The following is a 16,664-nucleotide window of genomic DNA, read 5'->3' as shown; positions in this document are numbered from 1 at the left end:
ATAGATAACTAAATGACCAAAGACATTATTTAAGGAAATAAAAAATGGTTTGTGTTTGATATTCATTCTCTTGTCTGTTGTTCAATGCTTTAAATAATCAACATAGAGCCAAAAGATTCTGTCATTCTTGTTTTTTGACCTTATGTTACTTCCATTTGAAGACTCAATGTAAGAGTCCCTTGATTAGTGTACTCAATCAGAACATCATACTGGTTCCGGCCAATCAAGTTTTAGAAACCTTTTGTGGAATTCTGCTGAAAGGCCATTAAAATCCAGGCGAATTGCCATTGTTCTATTTTGGCTAGCCTGGACTTTCATTCTCTAATCACTGTGACAGATTGCAGAGTAACTCATCAGCTACAGTACTAAAGCATGCCTTCGAGCAATAATGTTTAAACCACAGAACCTGTCAATATTCATCCCATTTATTTTTGTATTTGCGGACATTTGCTGACAAAGAGCACTGCTAATCAACTCAGTGATTTAATCTATAGAAATCTTAGACTACTTCATGAAAATATGTAAAGAAACCGAAAAACAAAATATAAAGTAACTTATAGATGGTGCCACTTTTTTTTTTACACACTTATTCACTTACCCAACAGAAAGAGAGAGAGAGAGAGAGAGAGAGAGAGAGACTTACACACAGAAAGAGAGAGAACGAGAGAGAGACACAGAGAGAGAATGTCTGTAACCTTGTAACCTCAATTGTACCAATTTTACTCATGGGTGATTTTAATATGTCTGTTGTCCATAAACCTCAGGTTAATGATTTTATTCAACTTTTGGATTCATTTAATTTTATTCAGAATATTAATAGTGCCACCCATGTGCAAGGACATACATTTGATCTTGTATTCACCATTAGAGAAACTGAGGAGGCCATATTTTGTAGTAAAGGTCATCTTTAGTAGGGTCCCTGTCCCTGATCAAATCAATTTGCTTGATTCTTCCAGTTCCAGTTATGTCTCTGATGTATATTTCGTATATTGTTGATGATACTTGTTGATGATTTAGTCACCATATTTTTCCTCCTGTTTAACCATTCTTGATTCTTTTGCTTATGACATTTAGATGAGCCAAATCCAAAGTCCAGACATGGTTCAATAAAACCAGTCTGATTATTAGGCAAGCTTGAGCAAGGGGAAAAATTATCACAAGTTACCCATGATATTTGTCACACTTGTTAAGCTGACTATCATTCGACTGCCAACACCCCAAATATTAGCTCCAAAATGATACTTACTTTCTCCACTTTAGCACTATTAATATGCAAACCTTATGATTCCTCTGATTCCTGAGAAGCTTTTACAACACATTACTTCTTGTCTTTTGCTTTTGGGCCTGGAGTTTTCATTTTATCAACCTTGCTGACATTTGAATCACTTTGCCGCTGTTTCACATTCCCTGATCTAGAACTAAATACAAAGCCGCTGACCTACCTTCTTAATGTCATTCCCTCACAGCTATTAAAAGGAACATTTTATACTGCAGACCCTTCTGATCCTTCTGTTATTAATATCTGTCTCTGATCTGGTACTCTTCCTATTAGTTGAAAATGCTTCATAAAAATATAATTTTGACAATAAGATTTGTAGCAGCTATTAGCCAATGTCAAATTAGCCATTTATTTAAAAGCGCCTGGAAAAGGTTGTCTACACTCAAGACTGTTAAAAATTATATTTTTTTTGGAATTAAAGCTTAACACAGTGCAGACTCTTTGGTATGGCTCACTCAAGATATAAAGTGACATATACTTGTGGATGATTTAAAGTAAAAACTGGGACATTCTCATGGTATTGGTTCTTATGTCAACTCTTAACTCAGGTTGTTGTCCTGAAATGATTTACCACTTACTTTACATTTAGGGCATTCACAATCAGAATCACCGTTAATGCCAAGTATGATGGGTTGCATGTATAAGGAATTTTTCATGGTGTGCTGGTGCTATATAAATATTAAAAACTATAGAAATTAGGAAGTAATAAAGTCATAAAGAGTTTGTGCAGGTTATGTAAAGTGAGGTATTGTAAATGATAATGTAAGTGAGGCTGTGTAATGATAACATTTCTAAGGTTGACTTTTTGTTTATGGTTTTAATGTAACACATATGAAATGAACAGTGTGAGATTTACATTACTGTAATTATTAGCGTTTATAAAAGGAAGTTCTGGGATGATGTTGTGTACTTTGTATTTCTGCCTAGGACGGTTACTTATATTCTCAGGGAATATAATTTAGTCCTGAATTTCAAGGAAAAAAGGTGTAAAAGTTTTGCACAATGGTGATCAAAACTGGTGGAAAATCAAATGATTGGAGAAGTAAGGCAACGTAGGTTCCATTATCACTGCCCTATCATTAGAACATCAAGAGAACAAGATCCCCCATCAGTCAAAGTCAAACCAGCCAATCATGCAGTCTTTGTACGCAGATGTATAATAAGCAGTGTAGATATATATTTTTTTTTCCCACAGAATGTTACATTGCCTTGTCATGCAGTCTTTGCAGCAGTTACAAACAATGTAGAGATATCCTTTGTGTGTATGGGAGAAAACATGTGTCGGTAGAAATCAATGTAAACCAGAAAAGCTAGGAAAACAATCAGGAAGTAATACCCAGAACTGGCAAAGAATAGCAAAATGAATTAAAGTGAAGTAGATTGAGTGAAAACCTGGAAACAGGAGCACTACAGTTTTGGTAAATGTGTGAGCATAGTGAATTGGGACTATATTGGATTTGGATTAGGATTATCTTTTTTAGGCTTCTCATTGATTGTCTGACAGATATTAAAACATAAATGTCTCCAAATCTTCCAACTTTCCTTCAACTCAAATAATCTTGGTCAACTACCACTGTACTTCTGAAAAGCATTGCATTTGAAATGACTAAAAGTTTAAAGCTCTGGGTTAGTTATCAGAAGGTTGAAGGTTCACGTTAGAGACCTGCACGGGACGGATTTTTCAGTCCCTCTCCCGCCTTCTCCCGCAAGGTTCTGTCCCGCTCTAAATATGTTATTTTTCTCCTACTCCCGCCTGCAAAATGTATGTTTTTTTCCGCTCCTGTGCGCAAAAGCCTGCAGGTAAAATGTATATGTACCGGTAGTTTTATTTTCAATGGACTGACTGCTTCTGTTTGACTTTTTGTTTAAATGATGAACATAGACATGATCTTTTCAGAACATAGAACATCAACTAAATGATACCTTATAAAAACAGGCCATGGTTTTGTTGTGTTGTATGTTCCTTTTTTTAAAAATGAAGTAAAACCTGTAGCACATTTTGCTTCTGTGTGCTCTAGTAGTCTACAGTTGTAGTCACGCATGAACCACGTGAGAGTTCACTTCCGACCTTGTGCCTGTAAATCATTGTGCTTTTGAGCAGTAGAAACATAACAGTTCATTTGTTTTTAGTAATTTATTATTAATTTAAAATATTTTTGCGACCATTTTCCAGGAGTCCCGCAAATGATTTGATTCCCCGCACACACATTAGTATTTTACCCGCGTTCACCCATCAAATCTTTTCCTGCGCCACACTTATTTGCCTCGGGTCCCGTGGGTCCCGTGGTACTCCCGCGGGAGTGCAGGTCTCTAGTTCACACCCCAGCATTGCCAAGATGTATTGCTGGTCCCTTAAGCAAGGTTTTTAACCCTGCCTGCTCCAGGTGTGATATATGATGGCTGACACTACACTCTGATCCAAGGAAAAATTTCACTGCACTGTAATGTGGCATGTAACGTCTAACTTAGAACCACCAGCAAACTCAGTGTTTCCTAATGTTTTTATGATCTGGAGAAAATTATGCATACATTTTTCCCTCTTGTGTTAATGGCAAATTACTGTTCATCGTTATTAACTGGTCCTTATTTTTCTGTTTACAGTTAGTGCAGACTACTTCTGCCATGGTTGCTCACTTGTACAAAGGAGAGCAATCAATTCATTAAACCACTTCATTGGTTCTCAGTCCATTATAGAGTTCAATATAAAGTGCATTTATTTGTATAAGCTTTTAATGAATTATAGTTGCTGATACCCTTGCACTTTTCATTATTTCAATATCTGTACAGTCTTCCACTAAGAATCTGTTGGATTGTCAGGGGCAAGACTGAAGTCTAAGGGTACATCCAAAGATTATAAAACGGACTACTATTCACTAACAGGCAAGCCTTTACCAGCCTTTTAATCTAATTTTTTTTTTAGGGATCAGTTAACATTTTTGTTATAGTCATGCCATTGCACAATTGTTTCTGAAATCCTTGTCTTAAATGGTAATGCAAATGATGCATCCCAAACCACAGATAAATTATATATTGATATAAATGATACGTTGATATATTACTTACATGTGCAAGCAAAGCACTGTGACAGAAGGAGAGGAAAATAAGGCTAGAACCTTTTCATCACAGCTTTGCAGGATGATATGCAGATGTGCTGATAAACATGGTGTAAAAGTGCCTGAGTGTTAATTTCCACTGTGACAGCGAGTGAACTTTTTTTTTCACCCAACTCTGCTATTAAAGTCGTTTCCAATTGAAGCTACGTGTGAAGTTAGAGACATTAATTGTCTGTAAATTGTCAAATAGTTTCTAATATAAATGCCATTTGAAACAAGACTTCCTGGAATTAAGGATCAGAAGACTGTAACATTAGCCCTCCTTCTTTTCAGATCCCAGGCACCGCTCTGATAGCCTTTTGTAGCCCTAAGCATTTAGAGCAGACTGTCGTGAGAGATACTTGGATTTTTTTTTTTTTTTTAGGAGCTGCATTGACGTGTGTATAAAAATGGGTGCTTTTAAAATTTGATCGACTTCTTGGCACTGGGTTTTTCCTTTTATTTATGAAACGTGATCACCAATGGCTCTCCTGGATATGGTGCAGAACAATTCTATGTCTAAAAATAATTCAGAAATGCATTGCGTTGTATTTAACCCCAGCCATTAGGGTTGCACAAGCCTTAGTGCCGGTCCCAAGGCCTGGATAAATGGGGAGGGTTTATGAGGGTCCCTGTGGTGTAGTGGTTAGGATGCGACGCTCTCACCGCTGCGGCCCGGGTTTGATCCCCGGTCAGGGAACCAACCCCAGCCACTCTTAGTGCCGGTCCCAAGCCCGGATAAATGGGGAGGGTTGCGTTAGGAAGGGCATCCAACGTAAAAACATGTGCCAAATCAAACATGCGGATGATCCGCTGTGGCGACCCCTAATGGGAGAAGCTCAAAGTTTTTATTGCGTTGTATTTCAACTGAAAAATGTATCCCAAATTCCGAACTACCTACTAAGTATCAATGTATAACCCCAGATGACAAATGCTAATGTAGAGTAAAGATAAATCTGAGTGATATATGTACTACATATGTAAAAGGAGAATTAATATCACTCATTTGCAACTTGTTTCTGTCCTAGTGTACTGTAGTTTCCAACAACTATTCCTATGCTGCAACATGCAATCATATGCTGCATGGTTTAAACAAAGAATGAAGCCTACATGAAGTATACATTTTCTTGAGAACTGTCCATTCTGTGTCAAAGGCTGAACTGTACAGCATGTCAGCATTTTGGATGTGGCTGGGTTAGAGGAGGTAGATAGTCTAGTAAGCAGAAAAACACATTTTTAGGATCAAAAGTAATTAAATGATATACACTTGCTGATGCAGGAAAGAATGATACAGTTGCATTATATACAGTTGCCTGATGATTCTCACAACCGCAGGGTTAAAGGTCAGGAGTATACATTTAACATGTCGGAATTGTGTGATAGAACTTGAAGAAGTCATTGTGGCATAATACAATCATGCAACTACAGAAAAAAAGTCACAACTGCTTGATATGATCTGCACTACAAAATTACAGGGAGTGCAGAATTATTAGGCAAGTTGTATTTTTGAGGATTAATTTTATTTGAGGATTTAATTTGAACAACAACCATGTTCTCAATGAACACAAAAAACTCATTAATATCAAAGCTGAATATTTTTGGAAGTAGTTTTTAGTTTTAGCTATTTTAGGGGGATATCTGTGTGTGCAGGTGACTATTACTGTGCATAATTATTAGGCAACTTAACAAAAAACAAATTCATACCCATTTCAATTATTTATTTTTACCAGTGAAACCAATATAACATCTCAACATTCACAAATATACATGTCTGACATTCAAAACCAAACAAAACAAATCAGTGACCAATATAGCCACCTTTCTTTGCAAGGACACTCAAAAGCCTGCCATCCATGGATTCGGTCAGTGTTTTGATCTGTTCACCATCAACATTGCAGCAGCAACCACAGCCTCCCAGACACTGTTCAGAGAGGTGTACTGTTTTCCTCCTTGTAAATCGCACATTTGATGATGGACCACAGGTTCTCAATGGGGTTCAGATCAGGTGAACAAGGAGGCCATATCATTAGATTTTCTTCTTTTATACCCTTTCTTGCCAGCCACGCTGTGGAGTACTTGGACGTGTGTGATGGAGCATTGTCCTGCATGAAAATCATGTTTTTCTTGAAGGATGCAGACTTCTTCCTGTACCACTGCTTGAAGAAGGTGTCTTCCAGAAACTGGCAGTAGGACTGGGAGTTCAGCTTGACTCCATCCTCAACCCGAAAAGGCCCCACAAGCTCATCTTTGATGATACCAGCCCAAACCAGTACTCCACCTCCACCTTGCTGGCGCCTGAGTCGGACTGGAGCTCTCTGCCCTTTACCAATCCAGCCACGGGCCCATCCATCTGGCCCATCAAGACTCACTCTCATTTCATCAGTCCATAAAACCTTAGAAAATCAGTCTTGAGATATTTCTTGGCCCAGTCTTGACGCTTTCAGCTTGTGTGTCTTGTTCAGTGGTGGTCGACTTTCTGCCTTTCTTACCTTGGCCATGTCTCTGAGTATTGCACACCTTGTGCTTTTGGGCACCCAGTGATGTTGCAGCTCTGAAATATGGCCAAACTGGTGGCAAGTGGCATCTTGGCAGCTGCACGCTTGACTTTTCTCAGTTCACGGGCAGTTATTTTGCGCCTTGGTTTTTCCACACGCTTCTTGCGACCCTGTTGACTATTTTGAATGAAACGCTTGATTGTTCGATGATCACGCTCAGAAGCTTGGCTATTTTAAGACTGCTGCATCCTCTGCAATATATCTCACTATTTTTGACTTTTCTGAGCCTGTCAAGTCCTTCTTTTGACCCATTTTGCCAAAGGAAAGGAAGTTGCCTAATAATTATGCACACCTGATATAGGGTGTTGATGTCATTAGACCACACCCCTTCTCATTACAGAGATGCACATCACCTAATATGCTTAATTGGTAGTAGGCTTTCCAGCCTATACAGCTTGGAGTAAGACAACATGCATAACGAGGATGATGTGGTCAAAATACTCATTTGCCTAATAATTCTGCACTCCCTGTATATTTCTAGCATGATTGTATTATTCAAACTCAAAGGAACAAACAAAAAGGGCATTCATGGGGTCAACTATGCTGCTATTTAACCTAGATACTTTTGCTATATGATAATAGCAGGATAACACAAACTATTTGAAGCATAAAATAAGAGGCTCTGAGTTTTATATAATGTCCCTGAATGGACTCTTGAGTCATGAATAATTTTATATAACGTAAGCGCTGTGAGAGGCTGCAGAGTGTGCAGTGCTAAAATGGGCTTGTGTTTGTGAAGCATGTCAGAGTAGCACTTATGATCTCAGATCACAGCTCTCTCTCTCTCTTTTCCCCTCAATCTAGTTTTAGTCACACGGATGTCAAAGGATTGAAGATCAAAAAACAAAACAAACAACAAAAAAATTGGACCTGTGTGAAGAAAACTCATCATCTTGCAGGATACGTGCCTAATGAATCACCCAAGCAAAGATAATAGTCAGGACCAAATTTAGAAGCAGAATCTGTTCTGTAAGAAAACACATCTGATTCATATCTGAAAATGAGGGGGAGGCTACAGGAAGATAGAATGAGAAAAAAAAAGAGAAAATTTGAAAAAATTGATAAATAGTGACGGATCGAGTGTGACTTCATGGCCTACAGTGAGAGTAACATTAACCATGCAGGCGAGATTGTAAATGCAGATTCAAAAGGAGTGACAGATAGCAAAGCAGTGTGTTGGCTTTAACGGGCCAGCGGAGTGTCGCTGCTTGGTCTTCATGCTCCGATGTGAAAGGCAAATTGCTGTGTCTTTGCACCTCTGTTCATGACTGAGAACAGAGCCAGGCTTAGAGCATGTAGTGTGAAAACACTGGGTGACCTTGCTAGTCCTGCAGGCCAGCCGTGTCTTGAAATGGAACACTGATGTGAGCACAGTTTCGTGGGAGCTCACCTTAAGCTGTCTCTGTCTCTCCATCTCTCCTTCTTTCTCCGTCTCTCTTTCTTTGTCTCTCTCTCTCCTCCTATCAGCACCTGCGGATGCACTTGGAGAACACGATGAGTGCAAAACACACTTGACAGGAATTTAAACACTCCTCAGATGGGTGTCAAGAGGGTGAGAGAGCAAAACCGATGGCTGCAAGAATAACACAGGATACTGGCTAGACACCTGTGCTAGAGTGGGAGGGGCCAATGTGAATCTTCAGCCCTATCAAAAGTAGTTTGATGTAAAAAAGACAGATGCAGACGCAAAAGCTTTAACGTTCCCAGCTTATCTCAAATGCAGTTGATGCAAAGGTTGATAATGAAAGGAATAATATACAAAGGAGAGTGCTGTGATAGAAAAATAATCAAGACTTAGGTGGTGTGATGCAACCAGACGCAAACATCCTGAAGTTGATTTTTATTTTCCTTAAGCAGTTTGTGCTGGAGCGTTGTATTCTTCTTACACCAGGGCAATTCCCCAATGATCAAAATTTTTAATTCGTAATGAGCGAAACGTCATGTTTTTTTTAACGGTTTGAGTCACAGCTCCTTCACCAGGCATTTTTTTCCCCTGCTTTCTGAAGATGATAAGAAAAAAAACTAGTTTTACTGATGCGCCAAGTCTCAAGTCAAGCACCAAAATCCGCCATGATGCACACATCCGGCAAATGAGACCACCAGTGTGGAAACATAGCAAAAGTTTAGTTTGGTATCTTGATGATTTACGTAATTTAAAACATAATTATTTTCATTTTTTTATATCATTTGAATAATGAATTTAAAACATTTAATATTTTGATTTCATGCACTGTGTTGAGTATGGTTCCACTAATAACATCCACTAATAATAAACATTTGCATAAAGCATTCACATTGGAAAGTATTCATTTCAGGTATATTTAGAACAGATAAAATGTGTTAATAATTATAAAATATATATATATATATATATATATATATATATATATATATATATACACACACACACACAGCACACACAGTATATATTATTAACATTAGAAAGTGTTGAACAATTATCTGATGTGTTTTGCTAACAAGCTGCACCAGGGAGACGGAGGGAACATGAACATGATCACTGTGATTATGTGTGAGGTGTGATGTTTAAAGTGTAATTTGCTATTATTTGTGCATGCAAGAGGGTTTTGCAGTGTGAGTAGACATGCTGAGATATAATTATTTTAATATTTTACAGTTATTACCTTGTGGCTAGTCAGAGAAGAACATCTGATTTTTTTTTTTATAAAAATTTTTAATACAATAAATAAATAAATCAGTTCCTGTTTTTATGCTACAATTAAATTTGGGCAAAACCCGAATCAGCTGCATTAATAATGATCCTTTTATTGACATTTTACTAGACAGCGATCTATAATCCATTTCACTAAAACACTTTAAATCACATTTTCGAGTAGAAATGCATAAAAAATGTAAATTAGATGTAAGCGAAAAACCTGTTAATGAGTGTGAATGTGAATTATCAGCTTTAGTCCTCCATAAAGTGTACAGCGATCGTGACGATTTTGCCTGAGACATTACAGCTAAAGTTATGCAGAGTCAGGACTCTGTGTGATGGGATGAAAAGGAGAATGAATTCTCATAAATTTGTCCTATTCCCATCTGCCTGTAATAGTAGGAGAATGCAGCGGATAATGTATAGACCATTAGTGGTGTAACCCCTGACGCAGGGACTTGCTGTACATCTCCATTGCCTGGACCATTAATCATGTCCAACAGGCCTGTGCTTGAGATGGCCGGAGCCAAACGGTGCAGCTGACCCCGGCCTTGGAATGATGGAGAGACAAGGAGAGGCAGGGAGAGTGATGCCATGCATTATTGATAGTGATAGCAAACTGTGGTAATGTGTTGGCATGCCTCGGAAACGCCCACACACAGGCTACTCGGTGTAATGGAGCATTCTGGATGGGCTCGTAAGGTAATGCACGATGGCAAGTCCTATAATTGGTCATTCTCTCTCAGGTGAAAAGGGTGAAGACAGTCATTATTGCTCATAGCATCATGGCTACAATCTTGCCGGTTCCAAGTTTTTAAATCTCTTTTCTCTTTTTTTTTTTTTTCCTCAAGTTCCATGGTATGTGAACTGCCTGAAGCGAGCGATTTGGCCCAAGTATAATAGCCACTGACTGTTTTTTCCCAATCTTCAGTTGTCTAGTTTGGGTGCCACTTTCTGTTTGTGGCTGTCAGAAATGGAGCCTGATGTGGTCTTTTGCTGCTGTAGCACATAAGCTTTAATAAGCTTCAGACTTTTAGGGCAAGAGGTAGCTTAGTGTTTAAGACGTTGCACTTCTGTTCAGGAGGTGGTGAGTTCGTATCCTATCAATGCTGGGCCCTTGAGCAAGACCCTTAAAGTTCAAATGTAAGATGCGTTATAAGATGCTTTCATGCTCAACATGCTTGTAAAGAGTAGTTAATTGCAGATCTACAACCTTCCTGTCAATCTTAACCAGTTTGGCCATAACGCATTTCTGCCCACAGACTTGTCACTTGTGATTTTTTTTGTTGTTTTTTTTTCCACAACATTTTGTCTTAATAAATAAGAAATGGGTGTGTGTGAAAATCCCAGTAAATCAGTAGTTTTTAAAAAATCCCCAAGCATACAAGATTCACTGACATTGCACTTCTCAATGTTCTGATGACTGATATGAACATTAACTAAAGCTATAGTTATACATACCTGATTTTATACATTGTGCCAGTGCTACATGTTTGTTTGGAAAATTGCCTGATTTTAATATACTTAAAAATAAAGCAACTTGTATACCAAATCCAAAGGACACATTAAGAACCTTGATGTGATCTACAAACACTAAAAAAGTGTTTTGAATGCAGTTTTGATATCTAACTTGGCCATGGCCTGAAGTATTTCATCATGTGCAATTTTGCATGTGTAAATCAGATGAGGAGGCAGGTAGAATTTTGGTTTGCTCCATTTGGCTGTGTGAGGTTTGCTGATAATGCAGAATAAATTAATACGTGATTCAGTATTTAGCAGGTCCAACCCACAGGCAGCCCGTTTTAACTTGTAGATGTACAATTGAATCGCCTTTGTCTCTGCACTAAAACTCTGTAGATACTGTGAACAACAGATCAATCTGTCTTGTATGAATCTGTGCTTTTCACTTTATTGCTTTTTTTATACTTATATTTACTTTCTTTAAACACCTCTCTGGCTTTCTTCAGTGTCTTCTTCTTATGCTGTCACAGCAGTGTTTCACGGTTTTTTTGGTTGATGCATATGACCTAGATTTCTTATTTGTCTCACACCACAGTTGGATTACGAGAAGCTTCTTGAATGGAGCTGAGGCTTAACGAGCTGAAATTGTAGATCAAGACACAGTAAAAGCACAAAGCACACATTAGTTACAGATGCACCTGATTTTAGCACAGAAGGCTGTCAGTTATGATGACTGAAGTAACATATATAAGTATAAAAACTTCAGTCATAATGGGGAATTTGAGTGAGAAAAACAGAGTGTTTTAGTTGTCTCACATTCTGATCTTAGACATATATCTGCTCAGGCAGTGACCGGGAGCAGCCCTGCACCATTGTCTGGCAATTTAATGTAACCACACTACAGCATATCACGTTGACATTTATGTTCTGGGCTGTAAATACACTCACTGTTTAAAGTCATTTATAACCAGCAATATTGTGTGCAAGAGTAAATGTTGGCTCAAAAATTTTATATATATATATATATATATATATATATATATATATATATATATATATATATATATATATATATATATTTTTATACACATTATATGTACATTTTTTGAGCCAACATTTACTCATACACTCAATATTGCTCAATATACTGTATGCACTCTCTCTCTTTATATATATATATATATATATATATATATATATATATATATATATATATATATATATATATATACTGCTAGACTATAGACTGCTATATGCTAGACTGTCAGATGTTTATTTCTTTATTGACATTGTCTTAATAAACATTGTTTTAGTAATTTAGTGACAATGGTGACAATAGTCATTGTTTATTTTTTTGTTTCATTTATTTATATTACTTTGTCTTCTTCAGTCCATATTTTCGATACCATTTTTAATATTTAAAGGCAGGCGTTTGTGTTTAATAATAATGGTCTGCAAATTTCTTCTCAAGAAAACCTTTGCCATCTCAGATGAATGAACATTCACATGTATAAATGTTATACTCAGAATTAACAAATCAAGTTGCAAACCACTGTAACTTTTGAGTTCATTTTTTATCTTGGACCTATACCATAACACCAGGTTAGTCCAAAACCACTGTGTCACACTGTGCAAGATCTTAGCACAAGCTAAACAGCATCGCTCTCATTTTCCCTGCATGTAAGAGCTGCTGTGCTCAGGCCTAATTTGTCCTGTCACTGTATATCTTAGTCACTCCCGCTCCCTCTGTCAGGCAGATAAGGCTTTGTAAAACAGATCTGTGGCAGTTAGGAACAAGCACCCGTGTGTCTATGGTTTACTTCATAATAAATGCCAAGCACAGTCAACAAAACACAGTGATTATCATAGAACCATTGTTTTTTTATATTTTCTTCTTGTCGGTTAAGATAAGATAAATGGTACTTGCATAATGTGTGCTTAAATTGCAGTCTTTGGGCTTTGTCTCTGTCCATCTTTATTATCATTCATCTTCTGAAAGGAAAGTGTATGTGGGACAAGAGAGAAATCATGTAAAACATAGTTGCTGTATTGAGGGTTTTTTTAATATAATGGTTGCGCATTACTGTTAAAATGTTGCACTTACTGAGGATTGTTTTGTATTACTATTTTAAATGTTTTGTGTGATTTAGAAATTACTACTCAAGGACACTTTCTGAATAGATGAAGCCTCTTAGAGGAGGGGTGAAAAAGCTTACAGTACAGTGTCCCCTCGAAACCTACAGGGGTTACATTCTAAAACCTGTTATGTTATTCCTAACGTTCCTGAACATCCGGTCCCACCGCGGATTTCCGCAAATTTGAAGATAATTCGCAACTTTCTGTTGGTTAGGTTCCAAATGAGAACCCGCAAATTTTCCGAGCCACAAGTTCGGACCTGCGAATTATCTGGGGATGACTGTATATCCAAAGTCCAGTATTACAGAGCACCCACTGGATAACCCCCATGCATGACAAAAGGGAAACAATATTTATCCTGACTGCAGTTACCGGTACCACAGGCTAATTGTAATGCTTGACCCGGCTTGTATTCTTTCCCTTTCAGCTCCAAGTGTCGACCACAGACATGACTGGCAGGTTAGTGGAAGGACCTGTGGATCTGGACGTGTTTGTAATTGACCAAAATGATAACAGACCCATCTTCAAGGAAACCCGCTATTCCGGAGAGGTTCTGGAGGGCTCTCCTACAGGTATGAACTATTATTTATCTCTCTCTTTCTCTCTCTCTCTCTCTCTCTCTCTCTCTCTCTCTCTCTCTCTCTCTCACACACACACACACACACACACACACACACACACACACACACACACACACACACACACACACACACACACACACTTCCAACTGCATATAAGCCATTTAGAAGGGATGTGATAATTATGTTCTCTCTGTCTGATGAAGCTTAATGGTCAAGAAGTAAAAATGGAAGAGCCCAGGGACAGATTCTTAGTAACCAGGCCATGCAGTCTGAGAGTATTAGCGGTATAATTTTGATAATTCCCCCTTATTTTAAAAAAAGGAACAGACAGACCTTTTCCTGTTGTTACTTATTTGGTTTGTTTGGAAGCTATGTTTTCTGCTATAATGCTCATGTAAAGGAACCGTGGACACTGAGACATTACAATTCAACTAATTCAACTACTAAAAGTGTAATGTTTTACATTAGCTACAAGCAAGAATGATGGGGTCCAAGCTCAATTAATGTGAGGTCATCCATTAGGACCCATGGGTGATTAGAATATATGTTTAAAGTGGGTTATTTGAAGACTATTGGATGTTCTTAATCTCTTTAGCCAGCACTGATTACTTTTGAGAAATGCTTTAATACTGAAACAAGTAATTGGAATGGTGCACTACAAGAAGAGGAGCAACAAAAAAGCTAAAAGTAGTGTATTCCTTATGCTAACAGACAATTTAAAGCTATCTGTAAGTATATTTTTGGAACTGTGTCCTCTCTGGTTGCAGAAAGTACATTTTGTTATCTGGGCTATGGTCTGCTCTTATCCACAGCATTATTTCCAGTGCTGTGAGTCAACACATATTAAGAAAGAATTCAGGGCTGCAACCCAAACTGCATAATGTGCCCTAAATAGTATGCTGAAATAATAATTACCTCAGTGTTGTACTGACAACTGTAGTATTATGCTACTCCGCGGATATTAATAAATGCTGCAATTTCTCTCTCTTATAGAAACATCACAGAGGGAGGGAGAAAAACAATAAAATAAACTTTATTTTGCACATAAAAATGACTGTCACAGCTACTGAGTAAGCTGATAGATGTGAGTTAGGTTTGATTGTCTAATCTAGCATAGTTGATTCTCTAAATCCTATGATGTACTGTTGTTGTACAAATGCAAAGGATGAAAGCTACTCGACATTTGGTCTGACCTGCTCTAAAGAAAGGAAATTCCTCTTTAAACCCTTTTATATCCTGGGAAAACCAGGGTTCTGGCTTCTCTCTTGTCTGTCACATAATCCACCAAATCACTGATTTGATGTTTGTTGCACAAAGCTTTGATTGTTTTGTAGCATTTTTTGTGCGCATTGATTGTAAATGAATGTATGCAGCAAGTTGCATGATGAGAAAAGTGAGCTCACACTGTAATGATACTTTGTCATTGTGGGTGCTGAGGGAAACCTTTCAGTATATAAGAGACATTTTCTACTGTATAAAGTTCGGAAAGCCACTGAACGTAAATCTTTTTCTTATTTGCACTGTGTTTTAACATTGGGTAAATTTACACCATTTTATTGCATATTATAGCAACATATTTGATGCGATTACAAACTATAAAAAAATCCAAACCATATTCATCTTCATACAATTATTTATTCACAGCCTTCACACTGACTGCATCTTCCATTCCATGCTTGTTAGTAAAGCCATCCTTCATTTTTTAGTACAGTTCATTACAGTGACATTATTAACTAGGTTAAAAGATCTCAATTAACATGTTGTCATCTTGATATTTTCCTAGATCGAATTGGTTTAACCTGTTTTAATATAATGCAACTGAATCTCTTTGTTAAAAATAAATAAATAATTGGAATTAGCAGCAAATGTTAATAAATTAAATGTTTACAATGGGAAATTTGTTCTCTTTGATTTTCAGCATCGTTTACATTACTCTCTGTCTCATCGCCCTGGATAAAAGTCACTGGCGGGTTTTAAATGAGATTTATCATAGTCTCTTAATTTTATTCTTTATGCAAATAACAGTGAGGAAAAATAGCTGATTCATTCAGTTTTTTTTTTTTGTGTGTGTGTGTGTGTGTGTGTGTGTGTGTGTGTGTGTGTGTGTGTGTGTGTGTGTGTGTGTGTGTGTTTTTTTCTTTGTCCACAAAGGTGGATTTAGGTAGCAGGCAGAATTTCAGGATAAAAAAGAATAGCTTTCAGCTTTTGGCTCATTCAAGTTCAGGGTTCACCATCAGTTCATAAATAAGTAGCTTACTTGCTAACAAGGCACTGGTGAGAATCATCTCTTTTTATCGGTTGGTTCAACCTGCCTGCTTTCTGTCCATACCTGAGGCTCAGCTATGCCATGACTACTACTGTAACATTATGACAATGTAATCTGACAGCTGGTATCTTATTACAAACTGCAAAGCCGTATGGTTGTTTCACTAAATTGTTTTATTTTTCAATACATTTAACTAAGTGTGACATTCAGTTAGAGAAATTTATACGTTGCCTAAAAACATTTATAATAATATTAGATGAAAAACATTTTCGCAATATTTTCTTAAAAGATGGATGCCAAAGTAAATTATTGGCAGGCACACCAAATTTTGTTTAAAATCAAAAGTTTTCCACAGCCACATTGGCATGAGAGAAGTAAATGTATGGTCTGATTTTTGAGAGTCACAGAGGATGTACTGTATTTCAAATAAATCAATAAATGATTGCAAACAAGCACCCATCACTCTAAAACATACAGATAATAACTAGCTTTTATGCTCTTTAAGTTCTACACCTTTTTTTTTTCTTTTTTTCCCCCTGCAGTTGGTGTGCAACAGAGATTAATGCAGTCCAATGAAATGTCACTGCTACTGCAGCAGTCAGGAAAGCAAAATGAAGTGA

The 16,664-nt window shown here is 37.3% G+C and overlaps 1 protein-coding gene across 1 annotated transcript in view; it reads left to right on the top strand.

Moving 5' to 3' along the window:
* The window catches only part of cdh13 (cadherin 13, H-cadherin (heart)), a 376,372-nt gene that overhangs the window by 196,910 nt on the left and 162,798 nt on the right, over window positions 1-16,664 (top strand). Inside the window, exon 7 of the mRNA XM_046865279.1 lies at window positions 13,625-13,769. Within this exon, the coding sequence (XP_046721235.1) occupies window positions 13,625-13,769 (145 nt within the window). The remainder of the gene's footprint in view (window positions 1-13,624; window positions 13,770-16,664) is intronic.

Source organism: Silurus meridionalis, chromosome 13 (assembly GCF_014805685.1).
Source record: "Silurus meridionalis isolate SWU-2019-XX chromosome 13, ASM1480568v1, whole genome shotgun sequence".
Taxonomy (NCBI): domain Eukaryota; kingdom Metazoa; phylum Chordata; class Actinopteri; order Siluriformes; family Siluridae; genus Silurus; species Silurus meridionalis.
Note: the sequence above shows the minus strand (reverse complement) of the source record. Positions and strands in the feature narration are given on the sequence as shown.